The sequence below is a fragment of the Pithys albifrons genome, chromosome 24 (assembly GCF_047495875.1).
Source record: "Pithys albifrons albifrons isolate INPA30051 chromosome 24, PitAlb_v1, whole genome shotgun sequence".
Classification (NCBI taxonomy): Eukaryota; Metazoa; Chordata; class Aves; order Passeriformes; family Thamnophilidae; genus Pithys; species Pithys albifrons.
This window is the reverse complement of record NC_092481.1, coordinates 4,166,078-4,183,608: the sequence shown is the minus strand read 5'-3', so window position 1 is coordinate 4,183,608 and position 17,531 is coordinate 4,166,078. Positions and strand designations below refer to the sequence as shown.

The 17,531-nt window shown below is 51.6% G+C and overlaps 1 protein-coding gene across 2 annotated transcripts in view; it reads left to right on the top strand.

The window, feature by feature from the left end:
- Window positions 1-1,517: 1,517 nt before the first annotated feature.
- The window catches only part of ARID1A (AT-rich interaction domain 1A), a 58,072-nt gene continuing 42,058 nt past the window's right edge, over window positions 1,518-17,531 (top strand). Inside the window, exon 1 of one of the 2 annotated variants that reach the window (XM_071576628.1) lies at window positions 1,518-2,618. In XM_071576628.1, coding sequence (XP_071432729.1) covers window positions 1,518-2,618 — 1,101 coding nt within the window. The remainder of the gene's footprint in view (window positions 2,619-17,531) is intronic. The other variant, XM_071576629.1, reaches the window with a different exon arrangement.

Genomic DNA, 17,531 nt, shown 5'->3' with positions numbered 1-17,531 from the left:
GCAACCTCAGACCTCACTGTGTCTTTTGACTCTCCACCGATTGTTTTCTCCCTCCTTAAAGTTGTATTTACTTAAACTTCACTTTTCCAAATACTTCCATATTCCAGAGGAGCACTAGTACATGGAACCCAGGCCTAATCCATACCATGCCTGCCATCTTTACTAGACAACTGTGTCCTAATTTCCAAGAACTTGGTGTTCATAATCCAAACAACTCATGCTTTTGTACCTTCTATGCCCTGTTGCAGCCCCACACCATGTGAAATAAAACAGGCAGGTACAGCCCCTGCTGGCACAGGCCAGGCTGTTTCCAGGACAGAGTTCCAGGTATGTCCCTCAGCTCCCTCTTCCCACTCTGGCAAAGGCCTCGGGGATGGAGGAGTTTGGGAATGTGGGTCTGAAAGGGTTGCAAAGAGCATGGCCCAGTTCCCAGTTCACCTCCCGACGGTCGGTCGGGGAGCTCCAGCACCGCGCCTGCCAGAGCGTCCTGTCCCATTGCCCAACGGGGTTTGTGTCTAGACGCGTCCAGGTGGTTTTGGATCTGGGAATTGCTGGTTCCGTGCCCACCGCCCTGGCTTTGGCAGGAGCGGAGAACCGGACTTTCTTGGATTGTCCGCGCGTGCAGTCACAGCCCTGGCGCGCCGCCAGCGCCTTTTCCAGAGGGACACGGCCAAGCGGAGAGGAAATGACAACCGCTAACAGTTCGCAGAGGGCTTAATTCTAAATGGAATTTCTAGGGACAAAGAAGAGGCGCTCCGGCAGCCCACGGGCCGAACCCCCCGAGCGGCTCCGGCCCCCCACGGCCGGCTCCGGCCCGAGCCCGGAGGGGGTCCCGGCGCGGGGCATCGCCCGCCGTGCGCCCACCCCGGGGCAGCCCCGGCCCCCCCGCGCCGGCTCCGCGGATCCGCCGCGGGTTTTGCGGGCGGCAGCTCCGCGCCGGCTCGGCCGGGGCCGGCCCCGCTCCTCCTTTGTGACGGGGGGGAGGCTCCGCTCCGGGCCGGGCTGCGCTCCGCTCCGGGTTTGGCAGGCGGCCGCGGCGCTGGGTAAAATGGCAGCGCTGAGCCTCGTGTCGGACTGAGCCCGCTCGGCCGAGCAGAGTCGGAGCTCGCCCAGCCCGGCCCCGCCGCCGCTCGGCCCCGCTCCGGGGACGGCGCCCGCCCGCCCGCCGTGTCCCCCCTCCCTCCCTCCCGCCTCTCCCGCACCGGGAGCCCCGTCCCGGGTCCCCCCCACCCCCCCTTTCCTCCTCCTTCCCCCCCACTCCCTCCTCCTCCCCTTTCTCCGCCGGCTGCAACCGAGGAGGTACAGCGGGGCCAGGCCCCGGGAAGCCCAGCCCAGCGGAGCCCTCCCCGCCTCGCCGAGCAGGCCGGGGGGGAATGAGCCCCCGCTGCCCTGAAGAGCCGCCCGCCGCCGCCTGAGCGCGGAGAGCAGAGCAGCGAGGCCTCTCGCCGGCCGGCCAGGCAGGGAGCAGCTCGGGGGGACCGGTCCGGGGGGGTGGCCGGGTGGGCAGGGGGGGGATCATGGCTGCTCAGGTCGCCCCCGCCGCCGCCAGCAGCCTGGGCGCCCCGGCTCCATCCGAGCTGAAGAAAGCGGAGGCGCAGCAGCAGCGGGATTGTCCCCCGGAGGAGGCGGGGGGTGAGGCGGCGGCGGCGGAGCGCGGCGAGAAGCAGGCGGAGAGCGAGGGCCCGTCGTCGGGGAAGGAGCTGCAGGACGGGGCCGAGAGCAACGGAGGGGGCGCAGGGGCCGAGTCCGACCTGAAGAGCTCGAACGGCAACCCGGGCCCCAGGCCCGCCGCCGCCGCCACCCTGAACAATAACCTCCCGGAGCCGCCCGGTGGCGGCGGCGGTGGCAGCGACGGGGTGGGGGCGCCGCAGCCGCCGCCGCCGCCGCAGCAGCAGCAGCAGCAGCCGCCCCCTTCCCACCCGGGCGCCTTGGCCCCACCAGCCTACGGCTTCGGGCAGCCCTTCGGCCGGGGCGCCGCCGCTGCCTTCCACCAACATGGCGGACAACAAAGCCCTGGCATGGCAGCGCTGCAGAGCGGGGGCCTGGAGCAGAACTACCCGGGGCCGGCGGGAGCCCCCGCGGGGCCGCCCCCTCCGCAGAACTCGCACGGCGCCGGGGCCGAGCACGGCTTCGCCAACCACCAGTACAACTCCTACTACGCGGCCGGGCGCAGCGCCGGCTCCTACCCGCCTCCCCCCCAGGCCTACGCCCTGAGCTCCCCCCGGGGCTCCGCGCCGCCCGCAGCCAAGTCCCCCGCGGCCGCCGCCGCCTTCCAGCAGCAGCAGCAGCAACGCTTCGGGGTCATGGGGCCCTCGGCCGCGGGAGGAGCGGGCAGCACCCCGCAGCCCACGGCCACCCCCACGCTCAACCAGCTCCTCACCTCGCCCAGCTCCGCCCGCGCCTACCAGGGCTACCCCGGGGGCGACTACAGCGCCGGGCCGCAGGACGGGGCGGCCGCCGCCAAGGGCGCCGCCGACATGGTCTCGCAGTACGGCGCGGGCAGCGGGCAGGGCTGGGCAGCGGCCGGCGCGGCCCCGCCGAGGAGCCACCACGCGCCCATGAGCCCCGGCAGCAGCGGCGGAGGCGGCGGGGGACAGAGCCTCGGCCGGAGCCAGCAGGTACGGCGCGGGGAGGGTGCGGGGGCTCTGCGCGGCCGCGGGTCCCCCCGCCGGGCCGGCGCTGCCATTGTCTGTGCTGTGCTCGCCCGCTCGCTCTAAAATGGCTGCCTCGCCGCCTTTCCCTTCCTCCTCGCCCGCACGGCCTTTGTGCGGGGCTCTCCCGCACGCCGGGGCTGCCCGGGGGGCCGCGGCCGCGCTGGGACTGGGAGGGACGGCGGGCGGTGCGGGCCAGGCGCGGGGAGCGGGGCGGGCGGGGGCGCGCCCGGGGGGACACCACGCGCGGCCCCGGCAGCACCGGGAGACCCCCCGGGAGACCCCCCGGGCTGGCCCTGGGAGGGCAGCGTGGGGGTCCCGCAGCCCTCGGCGGGGCAGGGAGGTCCGAGAGGGTCCGGCGGGGCCGCGGTGGGCGCGGGTTGGGCGGAGGGGCCGCGGGGCCGGGGCGGGAGCGCTGTCGGGGAGCTGGGCGATGGGAGCAGCGAGTGCGGATCGCTTGGGTTTGGGATTTGAATTATGGAGGTAAAATCCTTCTGTCAAAGCCAGGAGACAGTTGGTCTTAGGTTGACATCCCATCTGTGATCTGATTGGCTCCCCATCCCCTGCTCTTGGCCATTTATAATTGCCTCTGATGTAATGGTACAACCATCCTGATGAGCTCATAAACTTCCACACTCGCCTCCTCCGCCGGCCCCGGGACGGGGCAGCCCCTGCCCCTGCCCCGCATCCCCCTCCGTGACCTTGGGCCCCGCATCCTCCGCCCCCGCCGCTCCTGCCCCGCACTTTGTTTGCACCTCGGGTTTATTTTCCTTGTGATGCCGAGCTCGGCCTGGAATAGAGTCTGTGTGTTGTCGGAACGGTGGCAGGGCTGCTCCGCACAATGGGCTTGCTGTTTATTTTGGTTATGTGACTTTCCTTCTCGGTATAAATGATTTCTTTGATGGATCTGAGGGTGCGTTTGTTCCTGCCTGGTTTGGGCCCTTTTCAAAGCTGGGGCTGTTTGGGTTCTCTGTTAGAGGGGAGAAAGAAAGGTGGAGATTTCTAGGGTTCTAAAGAAGGAAAACTTCCCTAAATAACCAAACAATCAGAACCAAACTTGTGGCTGAAACACTGCAAATGACCGATTTACACCCAATAGAGCTTTGATACAGGACAGGAGCCTCCAGCTGTGCGTCTTAGCAGACGTTTGGACTTACTTTGAGTGAGCACTGACGTGTCTCCTTCCCCTCAAATAGAGGCACTGAGTACAGACACTCAGGTGCTGGTTGTGGTCAGGCTCAGCAGTGTCACAACTCTTTGCTTTTCAGAGGAGTGAAACCAGGAAAAACAAGCCTGAGAATTGTCTTTATTGTTGTGCATGTAGAATTCCCTGTTTGCTGGAGTAGGAGGAACAACCAGAAAAAGAGGATAAAGCAGGACAATGTGTGCATCAGACATTTTAGGTGCAGGAGAAGGGGTGGCCGTATCTTTATCTGGAAACCTTGATTAAAACCAGGTTCCTTTCCATGTTCAGATGTGCATCTCCAAGGCCTGTCCTGGCCTCGTGTGGGACTGAAACTTCCCTTTTCATTCTCTGTACTTTGCTCCAACTTCAGGCTGGGGTTGGAGACATTTGATACCATGTGGGGTGAGATGCAGAGTTTCCCTTCTGGCTCAAAACTTCTCATGTGCTGATCTGAAAACACCTTAATTTTTGTTCCTTGATTACCAAAGGCACCGTCTGCTTCAGCGTCTTGAATTACTGGATTGGCTTTTCTGTCAGGTTGGAATTCTGCTCTCCAAGAGAGCAAATCTCTCTGCTGGGACCATCAAACCATCCAGTGGTGACTGGTAGGGAGTGTTCCTGTATCCTCAGGGAAGATTTCAGCTCCTTGGGAATATGGTCACATATTCCTGCAATACATTCGGACAAATGTCATGGATGTGAGTACAAAGTACTTCTAAGGTACTTTGCATATCCTGAAAAATCTCAATGTAGCTAAAATGTGTGCTGAAATGTGGGTTAAACTTCTCAAGCAGGTGTTTTCCTGCAGTGCACTTCTGTCAGTGTTCTGGTACAAATTTGTAAAAGAAGCTTGTTTTGTCTTGGAAAATGAATTTCACTTGATTCCACGAGCTGCTGATACGTTGTGAATTAATAATGTCTGATTAAGTAGTCCCATAAACTGGAATTATTAATGGATAGTTGTTCTGAGAATTAGTTGAACTTGAGTTGGTACAAATAGTGCATATAAAAAGTAAACCAACAACTCCCCCATCCCAAAAAACAAATGACTTTCCCCCCAGTCCTTTTTGTGCCAATGGTTACTGAACTCAGACTGACAATTCCTTTTTTTTTTATCTTCCCTTGCTGGAAAAAGAAAAGAACTTACCTAATGAAAAAAGCGTGTCATCTGTGCTGCCCACAAGAAACAGTTGATTAATAATAATAATACTTCAGTCCTAAATTACAGCCTCCTTTGGCTGGGTACTCTTAAATTCCATGGATTGGGAGAATTTCAAGCTTTGTGTCTTCTCTTTGTCTTGCACAGCAATGAGCAGAGCGGGTCCTTCCCACCCACCTTCTGAGAAACTCTGGGAGAGCAGGAGCAGAGGGGAACTCACCTGGCAGGAACCTCACAGAGAACATCTCCTGGTGCAGGCTGGGAGAAGAGGATGTGGGGAGAGAGAGCACGAGGTTCTTCCACTCGGGAATCCTTCAGGTTGTAAACCTGAGTTTGGGGATGAGAAGCAGGACGGTGCCTTTAATTCTTGGTGCTCTTTAGGAATCCTGAGTGATGCCATAGGGAGGGTTTCATCACTTTGCTCATCAAGAAAGGCAGAGTAATTTCTGGTGTGAAAGTTGTTTGGGTGGAATGATGCCTGTAGTGAAATGAGAGTAGTCACTGACACCAGGTGAACTCCCTGCTGGAACTTCACTCACAGCTCGGCCCAGTGAGGTGGTGCTGGGTGGGAGCCCATGAAGACAAGGATGGTCCCTGTTTTTGGGGACTCAGAGAGGACATGGAGTTTTTTCCAGATGACCTTTCTAGCTGGGAAATGTGGAGTAGGATCAAGAGATGAGGATTGACTGTGTGGGATGAGAAATCTGTGGTTTGCTGTGGGAATGACTTGTGAGATACCAGGGATCTTAGTTTTCAGTTTTTCCAGCTCTCCCATGGATTTGTTTCCACATCCTTCCCCTCAGAGCTTGTAGCAGCCCTTGGTAATGCACTGTTTTCCCCAGTGTCTTGGGATTGAAAGGAAATTGCTTGAGAGAAAGGATTTCCCTGCCTTTAATAGATGGGCATTTCTCGTGGCACATCCTTTGGCTACAACAAAGTGTCTGCTCTAATGGGAGAAACCTTTGGATGCCATTAAACATTGACATTTTGGATAATCTCCCCATAGGTGCCCTGCCATCTCTAGGCCTCTGTTACAAGTTCAGTGAAAGCAGTGTAAAAATCACATGTTAATAAAACAAAAAAAAAATTAAAAAAGGCTTTTGGGCCTGTTGCCATACAATAGCTCTTTTTTGTTGACTTAGATTTCAACTTTAGTAGCAAGTGAGGCATGAAAAATGTTGTTGGAAATATGGTTTTTAAACTAAATTGGCACCAAATGGCTCTGTGCTGCCAATGAGCTGCGATGTCTTGGAATGGGAAATTGGGACCTGGCTCCTGTTGGGTTTTTCCTTGCTTTGCATTGGAAAGTCAGGAGCCCTCGAGTTGTGTGCTGTGCACTGGAGCTTTCCAGCAAAGAGGAGGGTGGTGCATCTTCTTTGCACTGAGGGAGTGATTTTAGGGCTTGGCTGTCTCAGAAAAAGTCAGAAAAATTGTGCTGATTGGATTTTTGTTAACATCTCTAATTCCGGTGTGGACACTGGAGGTTTTGCTGCTTTATCTTTTTAACCACTAAACTGGGAGTTGCCTGATGCCCTTAAAATCTCTGGCTTCCTGCAGTATAATCTCCTTGATGCCCAGTTTTGAGGTGTCCAGTGTTTCCAGGCAGGATATGTGTAGGACATAGGACAATAAACCTCAGTCTTGACTCTCAGCTGGAGCTTTTATTTTTTCCTGCTCTTATCACCCCCAGTTTACTGGGAAACCTGGGACAAACTACCTGATTGTTGTGGTGAAATGGGGTTAGCAAGGCTTGCCTACTGCCTTTTATGGAGTTTAATTGAATTGCTCTGTGAATCCTTATTTATTTCCTGGGCTAGGGGAGGGTTTCTACCTTTGGTGTCTCTTGTAATCATGTTGTTGGTTGCAAGACAAAAATGTGGTTTCTGGAAGGTTTTATGGTTGACTTTCAGGCCTTTTTTTTTTTTTTGGCTAGATTGCTTAGTAGTTTCCTAAAACTGTCCAGTTTAATTCGTTTACCTGCTACAACTTCTGTTTTCTGTTTCTGAAAACAGGAAAACTTCCTGTTTTCCCTTAACAAGCCACCACAACTTCTTCCCTGTTCTTAAATAATATTAGAAAAGGGGGTTGGGGAGGCCTGAGAGTCAAATGTGCTGTGACAAAGCTGAGTCTCACTGCTCTCATGAGCTTCCTGGGTTCATAATACTTTGGGTTTTTTTTCTGTTGGCTTATTTGAGAACTCTGGTCAAGGAATACTGTGTTACATGAGACCCTGTTCCAGGTATTAAAAAAACCCAGTAGGTTTCCTTCAGAGAGAAAATAATGTCTAAAATTAGGCTAAATAGTGCAGCTTTTGGTTTTATCTGGTACCTCATACATGACTTTTCCACCATTTTTCTCCCTACTCTTTTCAAGGGAACACCACCAATCAGAAACCCATTTTTTTACCCTCTGCGTCTGTGCTCTCAGTAATTAAAACATTAGAGGAGAAAGATGCCCTTTCCAGTGTTCACAAATTCTTTGTCTAGTCAGTTTGGTTTCTTTTTTGGAGTTGCAACTACTGTGTGATGGATTGTTCTGGGGAAAAGCTCCTCAACGTGCCATTGCCCAGTTCCTGCCAGGAATGTTGGAAACTCGAGGAGCAGAGGCAGCAAAACAGAAACTGAGGGCAACAAAGTGGTTGAGGGAGGATGGAAAAGATAAACTTGTCAGTAATTAATTAGCATTGCTCTTATGGCCACTGGCTTTTTCTTCTGGAACAGTCCTTAAACTATCAGCAGGGATGGAAAATAATATTCCCCCTTTTGTTCTGGTGGAAGAGAAAGGAAAAACACCATTTTGCTGGGGAATAAGATTTTGAGAAGTCCTGTGAAAGTTTTTGTGTCATGTGCTGATGTGAGAAAGTTCAGGCTTTAATTTGTCAGGAGATTGTGCTTGTGCAGTGGGAAAACTGTGCTTGGATGTCTGTTAGCCAGAGCCATAAATCTCTAGCTGGAAGTGAATGACAGGTGGGATTGGTGGAAAAAAAGCTGTTTTCTTTGGCACACTGGACCAGAACTGCTGTTTGCTGTGTCTGGGTCCCTCCTGCTCCCAGGGGACACCAAAGGAGCTGCTGCATTTTTGGTTTTTCCCTTCAATGGCTGGAAAATAGGGAAGCTCTTCACCTGAAGTGAGGCTGTGGGTGCTTCCTGGGGGTTCAGGAGCTCCTAAATCGACTCCAGGGAAATTCCAATCCCAAATTTAGCATCATCCATGTGGAGCTGCTGCCTGTGGTGCTGAATTCAGGCTGAGGTGCTGTAGGAACTGGGTTCCAGGCAGCCTTTTTTCCCCCTCCCTGTCACTCAGAGGAGGAACGTGTGGTCTGAAGTTCTCCCAGTGGCTGTTCCTCAGTGGGAGCAGCCGAGATGCTCCTGTGGGAACTTCCCATGGGGACCCAGCAGGGCTGGGACAGGGTGGGCAGTGGGATGTGGGTCTTGTGAGGCTGTAAGTGAGATCGACCTTCCTCCCTGGCTTTGGCTGAACAGAACTCGCCTTCTGATGGAGTTCTGTGCTTAAGGCAGCACCCAGGCCTGGGACAGGAGGAGCTGCTTCTCCCAGGACTCAGCCCTGCACATATTTTACCAGTTCTCCATCTCAGTGAGATGATAATCTGGATTAACATTTGGGTGAGGGAGGGGTTCCCACTTTGACTCCTCCAAGCACCTGCAGTCCCAGTGTTGGAACTCAGTGCTTCAGTCCTGCAACTTGAGCATTTTTGAGTTGTTTTGGTTTGGTTTTTTTTTTCCAAGAGCATTTCCAGGTTTGCCACAGTGTCTTTCTGGAGTATTTCTGAGTTTAAGTGACAGCTCAGTAAGTATTTACACAACGTGGGCATGAGCTTTCTGTAGTGAAAGGCAAAGGATGCTGCATAATGACAGGTAAACTTAATAAAAGCTGTTTCAGAATTTCTCAGCAAATATTTTTTTGCCTTATGTGTTCAGAGTAAAATGATAACTGTAGCTGGAATCTAATTTCTAGTCATGTTCTTTTTAATTTTTCAGGGAGAAAAAAGGGGCGAAAGTGGGTAGGAGCAAATAAAGAAGGGGCTTGGTTCATTCTGTAAATATGGTAAAGAAATCTCTTTATGGGAGGGTGAGAGAGTGGAGATAGAGTGTGTGTGTTAATTCCTATGAAATTCCCATGAAAAATCAGTTTGTGTAAATAACTCTGAAAAAGCTGCTGCTCCATTACAGTTATTGGCATTTCATGCAATAACCAGCATGTCATTATTTCCTTAAGTCAGCTCTAGTAATTGAAACTCTTTCAAGGACAAATTCAATTGCTATTAACTTTTTATTTTCTTTTTATCCCTTTCTTTAACTTGAGTAACATCCTCTTTCTCCTGGATAATTAACATTAAGCCTAAATTGGTCCAGGAAGCTCCAAGATGGACTTGGGGAGTAGTTTTTGGAGATGTGGGGAACCCTGATGCAGTTGATGCCTCCTCTGTGTGGAGCAGAACCTGCTGCTTGCCCTGGGTTTTGTGGGTGCACTTGGCCCTGTGGTGAACCAGGGGGGACCAAAGGTGACTTTTTTTGGTGGGATGTGATGGTGACATCTTGGATGTGTCTGGGAGGAGAGAGGGTTTTAGTGGTCACTGATGTCAGACTGAAGGAAGCCTTGACTTTCCATTCCTGAGAGATTTTGTGACTTTTTTCTCAAAGAAAAATCCTTGAAGTGTGGAGGGCTCTGGAATTTCCCCCTCTGGGGAGGATGAATGGGTTAAACAAGTACTTTCCTCCCCCCTCCACTCACTTGTGAGTTTTCATTCAGGTCTGACTAAGAGAAACCCTGAAAATCACCATTTCCCTTCTGATGTCAGCACGTTCTGGCACCCTGCCTGTGAATAACCAGCAGGAATGTTTGAGAAGTTGGGTCCAGGCCACAGCTCCAGCTCCAGCTGTGCCTCCAGATGTGGTGGGGGGTCCTGCTCTGCTCTGCCCCAGCTGGGACTGAGCTGTGGGAAACACTCGGGCTGGGGCACCATGTGGTCAAACACGGACCGTGGGTTTGTACCTTCTCTCTCTGTCAGTGCCCACAGTGGTGGTTTCAACAGTGTGAGGGCAGTTTGGGCAGCACAGGGCACAGGAGAGGGAGGGCACCTCCTCTGAAAATGGCCATTCTGGTTTGGGGTTCAGCTCTGAGTTTGATCATTTTGGTGAGGAGAATGTGCAGTGTGGTCTGTGCTGCCTGACAGATCTTGCTGTAGGTTGGTTGTTCTGTAGGTGACGGTGCTATCCCTGTTGAACAGAGGTCTGGATGTGGTTTGGAAAGGTCCTGCTGCAGGGCAGGATCAGCTACACCTGAGCACAGGCCAGGCAGCCAGGAATGTGATGGAGCTGCCTCCATATCTCAGTGCTTTGTGGATATGAGGGAAATATTCCAGCTCAAATAACCTTAATTGAGTGTCCCTTGTTGTCCTGGTCTCTCTAGGTATGGAGAGCAGAGGCAATAGTCTGGAGTAACCTGCTCTTAACCTGCTTTTGCCTTGAGATAAACTCACTAGTTGTGTTGCAAAATGTCTCCCTGTGCTTCCAGGTTTCTGTGCTGGGTGGGAATTGCGTTGGAGGGGTTGGACTGTCCTGCTTTGCCACCTGAACTCCATCAGGGTCCCGGGGCTGGCTGGGCTCGCTCTGGGCTCTGTGTGGGATCCTTCCTGTTGGCTTGTTTGGAGTTTTGTACTTCGTAACAGTCTGAGGATGGATTTAAAGTCCAGATGACTGCAGGACTATGCACCCTGTGCGAGTTTAGGAGGAGAGTCTGCTACTCATTAACTCTTGAGTAAATAATTAAACCAGTGCCAGGCTAGAGGTGGTCTCCCCTCAGCCCTGTTCCTGGTGAAAGAGTTTGAACACAAGTTCTTATCTCTGTGCAGAAGATCCATTGATACAGTGGAAGTGCTGGAATTAGTTAAAACTTGGGGTTTTCCCTCTTTATGTTAAGGATTTCTGCCTTTGGAGCTGGCATGGCTAATCAAGGCAAAGACTTCCCATTCAAGGCCAGTTTACTGAGTGTGATCACATGTTCCAGAAAGGGCCTTTTTTTACTGTGCTGTGGCTGCACGTGTTGTGTCAGTGCTCTGAGGAGTCCTGCAGTCCTGCCCCTCGGACTGTGTGGGTGGGGGGTTTTATTTTTTCTGGTACAGAAAACACCCAGACTCATTTATTTACTGTTCTGTGGGTCATTTGTGGTGATTGCAGTGCTTTGGGTGCCCTGGGAAGGACTCAGGGCAGCTGCTGCATATTTTCTTTTTTAAATTATAGGTGGGTAATTGGACAGTGTTGTGATTGGAAGCATTTAAGTATTGAAATGTCTCTCCTAGACTTCCAGGTTATGGTGATGGACCAGTGAGGCTCCTACAACGAGTTTTCCATGTCTCTGAAGCCTTTCCTGTGAGTGGGCACATGGGAAACCTTCAGAGGTGCTCAAAGCCACAGCTCAGACTCCAGCTTAGTGCTCTCACTAGATCAGACTTTCTCTGTGGGCATGTGCACCTGGAACAGTTTTCACAGGATCACACGTTGGAAGGGCCCTCTGGAGACCATCCAGTCCAATCCCCCTGGCAAGGCAGGGTCACCTGGAGCAGGTGGCACAGGGACACATCCAGGTGGGTTTGGAATGTCTCCAGAGAGGGAGACTCCATGCCCTCCCTGGGCAGCTCTTCCAGGCTCTGCCACCTCCATGGGAAGAAGTTCTGCCTCACATTGAGGTGGAACTTGTTTCACTTTATGGCCATTGCTCCTTGTCTGTTGCTGGGCACCACTGAACAAAGTCTGGTACATCCTCTGGGCAGTTTTCTTAGGTTTAAGGGAGAAGCATCTCCCTGGAGATGTAGTTTCTATCAGTCTGTGGGGAGAATGTTCCTGCCCTGGAATTGGGCACCTTGATGGAGAAGGGACTTTGAGGGGTGTGTGCCGGTCCTGGGTGAGGATTTGTGATAGAATTGGAATAAAACCCACTCTTACTCAGCCCATGCTCTGGAGGAGAAGCAAAACGCCTGTCTGTCAGCTGTCAACTCCTGGATGTGCAGAAGACACTGACAGACTGATCCCATCCCAAATTATCCTGTCTGCCTGTACTTGAAAGATCTTTCTGAGCCCCTTCCCTGCCCTTCCTGCTCGGTTCACGGGGCACGACGGCGTTGCAAAAGCTGGTTTGCACGTTAATTGTGATTGATTACCTTGCAATCTGGGACAAGATTTCCTTTGAAAAGCTATATGCTGATTTGGTGTCAGGAATTAAAATCAGATGAAGTGATTAGCGTTCTGTGAGACATCCCAGAGCAATCCAGTGCTCCTCAGCTTTCAGCTGCGTTTCGGCCCTTAACCCTTCCATCCCTTCTCCTCCCTGGAGCTCAGTGCTGAACCTGCTCAGGTGAATAACTCAGCAGGTGTGTTGTACCAGGAAATCGAGGTCTAATTTGCTGCTGAGCTTCAGAGCGTAGATTTACTGGCTTTAATGATGAATGCAGAGCGTGTTGGAAGTGCACTGTGTCAAGGCCACAGCGGAGTGGGGAGCAGGAATTAAGGTGAGCTTTAAATCTGATCACTCTGTAAATGGCAGTAAACTGTTCAGAGTTGTCACTGCTGTCAAGGTACAGTCATGTCACATCTTCTTTTTCTCATATGAGCTGTCTTGTGGTTTCTTGTTATACCTGTTCCTGAAACCAGTGAAGACTTTGCAGCGTTGGCTGTTCCTCCTCCCCCCATGGCATTGGCACAGTTGGGAGTTCCTGTGTCTTCTCCCCAGCTGCCAGCACAGGCTCCTCAGAACCCGCTGAGCAACTCCCCACGTTGTTCATTTTGCCTGGAAAGAAAGCTGGATTTTTCTGCATGTGAATGAAGTGAAAGCCCAAGGACAGAAGGGAGTGTGGGGCAGCAGAACCAGGCTTCAAAAATCACTGTAACCAAGGCCTGGTGGACTTTTAATTATTAGTATTTTTAAATAACAATGACCTTGTGTCACTTGGGATCTGCGTTGGATTTGCCAAGTGTAAGGATCCTGAATCATGACAGTGTTGGCTCTGTGAAGGCTCCAGGAGTGTCTTCCCTGCTGTCTGGGAGCTTGGCTACAGCTCCAAGTTTCTTGCCTACGTTTCTTCATCTCCCCCAACCTCCTCTTCCCAATGCAGGCACGACAGCAGCTCTGCTTGCTGGATGCAAATAGATCTTTTGGGTATAAATACTGGAGATTGGTTGTGGTTTGCTGTAAAGTTACCGAGCTCATCCCTGGTGAATGCAGATGGTAACTTGTCATTACTGCAATTTTGAATATTTTTGGTTCCGTGGAACCGAAGGGGAGGCTTGAAGGTTGAATTTTAAGGCTAAAATAAGAGAAGGCTCAATAAACCCCGCAAAAATAGCACCCAAATTTGTCAGCTGCTGTAATGACAGGGGAAATAAAGTAACTTTTCGCTTTCCTATTAGCCAAACAAAGCTTTGTTACCTTGTTTCGTGTTGGATATAAACCACAGCAGGCTCAGGAGGGATGGGAGGGGGTTTGGAGTTCAGTGAGTTGATTCCCAAATTGGTGACAGGGGCTGGTGCCAGAGCAGTACCTGGTGTGTGGTGACAGTCACCTGCTGCCCTGGAACCCAGGGGTGTTTGAGATACTCTTGAGATAATCAGTGGGTGCTTATCCCAACTTCCTGGCTGGGATAAGGCTGTGCCTTTGGGCACTCAGAGCTGCCTGACCCACATAACCCCATCCCAAAGCAGAATGTCCAGCTCACAGCTGTGAGTGAATTCTGGGAGGTGAGCACGATGGAGCACAGGGGTTGTGTTCACTTTAACTGGGCTTGCCTGTCTCTTCCACAGCCTCATCCCAAGCCTCAGACTTCTTGGATTATTTTGATCTTGGGTAATAACACACTTTTAAATAATCCAGTTACTCTGCAGGAGCAGAGGGAGAGCCTGTGTAATGCTGAGATGTGGCTTGGAGCAGCTACAGGCCCTGCCATGGAGCTCCTGTGGAATCACAGAATGGATTGGGTTGGAAAAGACCTCCGAGATCATCAAGTCCAACCCTTGGGCCAACTCCAGTCCCTTTACCAGATCATGGCACTCAGTGCCACGGCCAAGCTCAGTTGAAAAACCTCCAGGGATGGGGAATCCACCCCCTCTCTGGGCAGCCCATTCCAATCCCTGAGCACTCTCTCTGCAAAGAATTGTTTTCTGACCTCCAACTTTCCCCTGGCAGAGCTTGAGCCCATCGTGCCCCCTTGTCCTATTGCTGAGTGCCTGGGAGAAGAGACCAACCCCCACCTGGCCAGAACTTGCCTTCAGGCAGTTCCAGACAGTGCTGAGGTCACCTCTGAGCCTCCTCTTCTCCAGGCTAAACACCCCCAGCTCCCTCAGCCTCTCCCCACAGCACTTGTGCTCCAGTCCCTTCTCCAGCCTCGTTGCTCTTCTCTGGCCCCGCTCCAGCCCCTCAATATCTTTCCTGAACTGCTGTGGAGAGGATGGAACTCTGCAAACTGGGGTGAGTGAGGCACCTCTGACAGCTGCCCCTCTGTCTCCCACAGGGCTGTGTGTGGTAGGAGAGCTGGGGCTGTGGAGCCCTGACCTGATCCCGAGAGGTTCCTTGGTTAAGCTCACCCCAACCTGGCATGGGAAGAGGTCGTGGGAGTTTGTCCAGTTGAGTCTGTTCAGCCTCTGTGTACTCTGGTGTAAAACACGACAAATTTGCAAAGTGATGAGATAGTCAAATACAGATGGAGCTTTCAGACAGACACAAGTGGGTAGAAACCTGTGCTGCTGCATTTTAGGGATGAAGAGCTAGAATGAATTTCTTTAGAAAGCTGGAAGGCTCTGCTGGAGGTGTCTTATCAGCTCTGGAGTGTGCACCAGCACCCATCAGATTCCTGTGCAGAAAGGGCTTTTGAGGAATTGGTAAAACCAGCTTTATTCTGGCAAATAAACCCTAGTGAGCCTCTTGCATTGGCTCTTCCTTCAGACCTAAATCTTTGGAAAACATCCACGGTGTTCAGTAGCTAAAGGCATCTGTCCATGAGATCAGCACTGCTTGTTTTAAAGGAAATAGGGGGGTTCTGGGGAATTAGCTGGATGGCTGAAGTTTGCCACAGATTGCTGTGTCTGAATGTGTTTATGGGGCATCTGGAGCCCTTTCAGGTTTTCAGTGGTGCTTGCACCAAATACTTTGCGACTCTCTGGTGATGTGGAACAGCCTCTGTGATCAGACTGAGAATAATTCCACTCTTCCATCCTAGCCCTTCCTCCTCTTGCTTTTTTTATGGCTTGCTCTTGGCCCAGTCCCATTTCTGTGGTACAACATGAGCTTGCTTTGCTCCTTCCAGTGTGGAAGTTGTCCTGGAACGAAAATGCTGTAATGAGACACTTGAACGTCTTTTTGTTGACTTGCCTCCAGTTCATTAGAGCAGACGTAGGAGGTTGGCTAAACTTAAAGCCTGATTTAATATTCAGGAAGGAAGTTTCTTTCCATCTTAAAAGGAGCAGCACCTCATTACAACTGTCACATGTTCCTTGGGATCATCTCCCATGGAGCTGAGGCGCAGTTTTCTTCACATCTTGGTCTTGCTTGGAGTTTGGGAGGAGTCAGCAGTGACACTTGGGAAATCCTGGGCTAAGCTGGTTGAATAATGTGCTTCTAAAGTGAGTGCAAGTCTGAGAGTGAGGGATAGTTGTTGCCAATTATTTTGATAGAAGGAAATTACATTTTCATCCTTGAATGGAAGTTGAAATTATTGGTGAAATTATATAGAAATTGTATAGAGATCACACTGTCTGAATGCCAGACTGCATCATCTGACCCCCACTGGCTGGGAAATGCCTGAAAATTTCACTGGTGTGCAAATACTGTAAAAGAATCACAGTCCTTTGTTACTTTTGACTGCAGTTAAGTCAGTAAATGGTGTTTGTCAAAGTCTCCTGCCATGGTTGTATAACTGTGGAAGTGGCTCTCGACTTCTGTTTGATAAAGAAGGAACTGATGGCCCAGCCAAGGTGCCCAGACTGGGCTGTCAGAGTGGGACATGGTGTGTCTTCAGCAATGCCATGGGCAGTCTCAGGCTCTGGGCTGTTCCCCAGCCCAGAGTCCCTCTGCAAAGGCCTTGCATTGTGGTATTTTGGAACAATGTGGATATTCAGCCACACAGTCAGAGAATGGGTCAGGTTTCAAGGGACTGCAGTGGGTCATCTGGTCCCACCTCACTGCTCCAGCAGGGTCATTCCAGAGCACAGGGCACAGGATTGTGTCCAGATGGGTCTGGAATATCCCCAGATATTCCTCCTCCTGTCCAGGTGGAACTTCTGGCCATCAGTTTCTGCCCATTCCTCCTGTGCTATTGCTGGGCCCCCCTGAGCAGAGCCTGGTCCTGTTCTGCCCCCTCCCTACAGGCACATCATATCATCATGGTGCTGGCAAGAGAAAGATGGAGGGAAAGGGAATGAATCCTCTGGTTGTTGCCTGATTTTCAGGAGGTGGGGGATCCCTTGTGCAGTTTCCACAGGGATGTGACCAAGCCTGCAGGTGGGAGAGGTGTCCATGGGGAACCATCATGTTGCTTGTGTATCCAGGAGGAGGAGGGTGCTGTGAGAGCCCAGCTGTGGGCAAGGTTTGCATAAACACAGAGCAGAGTTTCCCCCTCTCTCAGTGTTTACAGCATAAATCTTACCTCGGGTGCTTTTGTGCAGCAGCTTTTCACAAGTCCAGAAAAATGTGCTGTTTGTGTGAGCACATGTCTGCCTCTGAGCAGATCCTGAAGATTTTAGAAAACCAGTTGTGTGTCATCTTTAGATATGATAGTGGTTGAAATATTATATCAAAGGTCCTGAGAGACACCTGAATAATGTGGTGAGATAACCAGTGTGGCCACGTGTCAGAGAGAAAAACTGACTGAGGAAAGGAACAGAAATCCAGAGCTTTGGTAAGCTGGATTTGTAGAATTTATTAAGGATGGTTTAAAGTCAGACTGGGGAGGGAAGATGAGATGAATGAATTCACTTGGTTTAAAACACAGGCTTGGCATCTTCCCACCCTCCAGTTTTTAATAACATAAATAAAGGAACATAACTCTGGTTGTACTTGGGAATGACACTGTCGGGTTATTTCCAGTGAGGGTTTAAGGGGTGACTCTCATTTCACTTCCCCACCACATCCCCACCTTCTGATCGACTTCTTTCAGGGATAACATGGTCCAGAATGATACATCCTGTAAGCAAAACTCTGGTCAGTTTTAATCAATTAGAAGAATATTAGTAAGAGCTCTGCTTGGGAAAGTCCTCTGTGGACTGGGCTCTTGCTGAGAAATGTTAATGGGTAATTACTGGGTTGTGTTTAGCAGGGAGATACAGGATACAGGTCATGGGATGGCTGCTGGGAGAAACTCTCTCATCCTTTTCCTCTGGTACAACTTTGTATGTGGATTTACAGCAGGTCTCCCTGAAGAAAATGATGTAGTGAATGATCAAGGAAAGGATGAACACTGAGCAGGGCAGGTTTTAAGTTTGCAGGAGCTCCAGATAGAAGGAGGTGACTGAAGTAATTTAGAAAACATCCT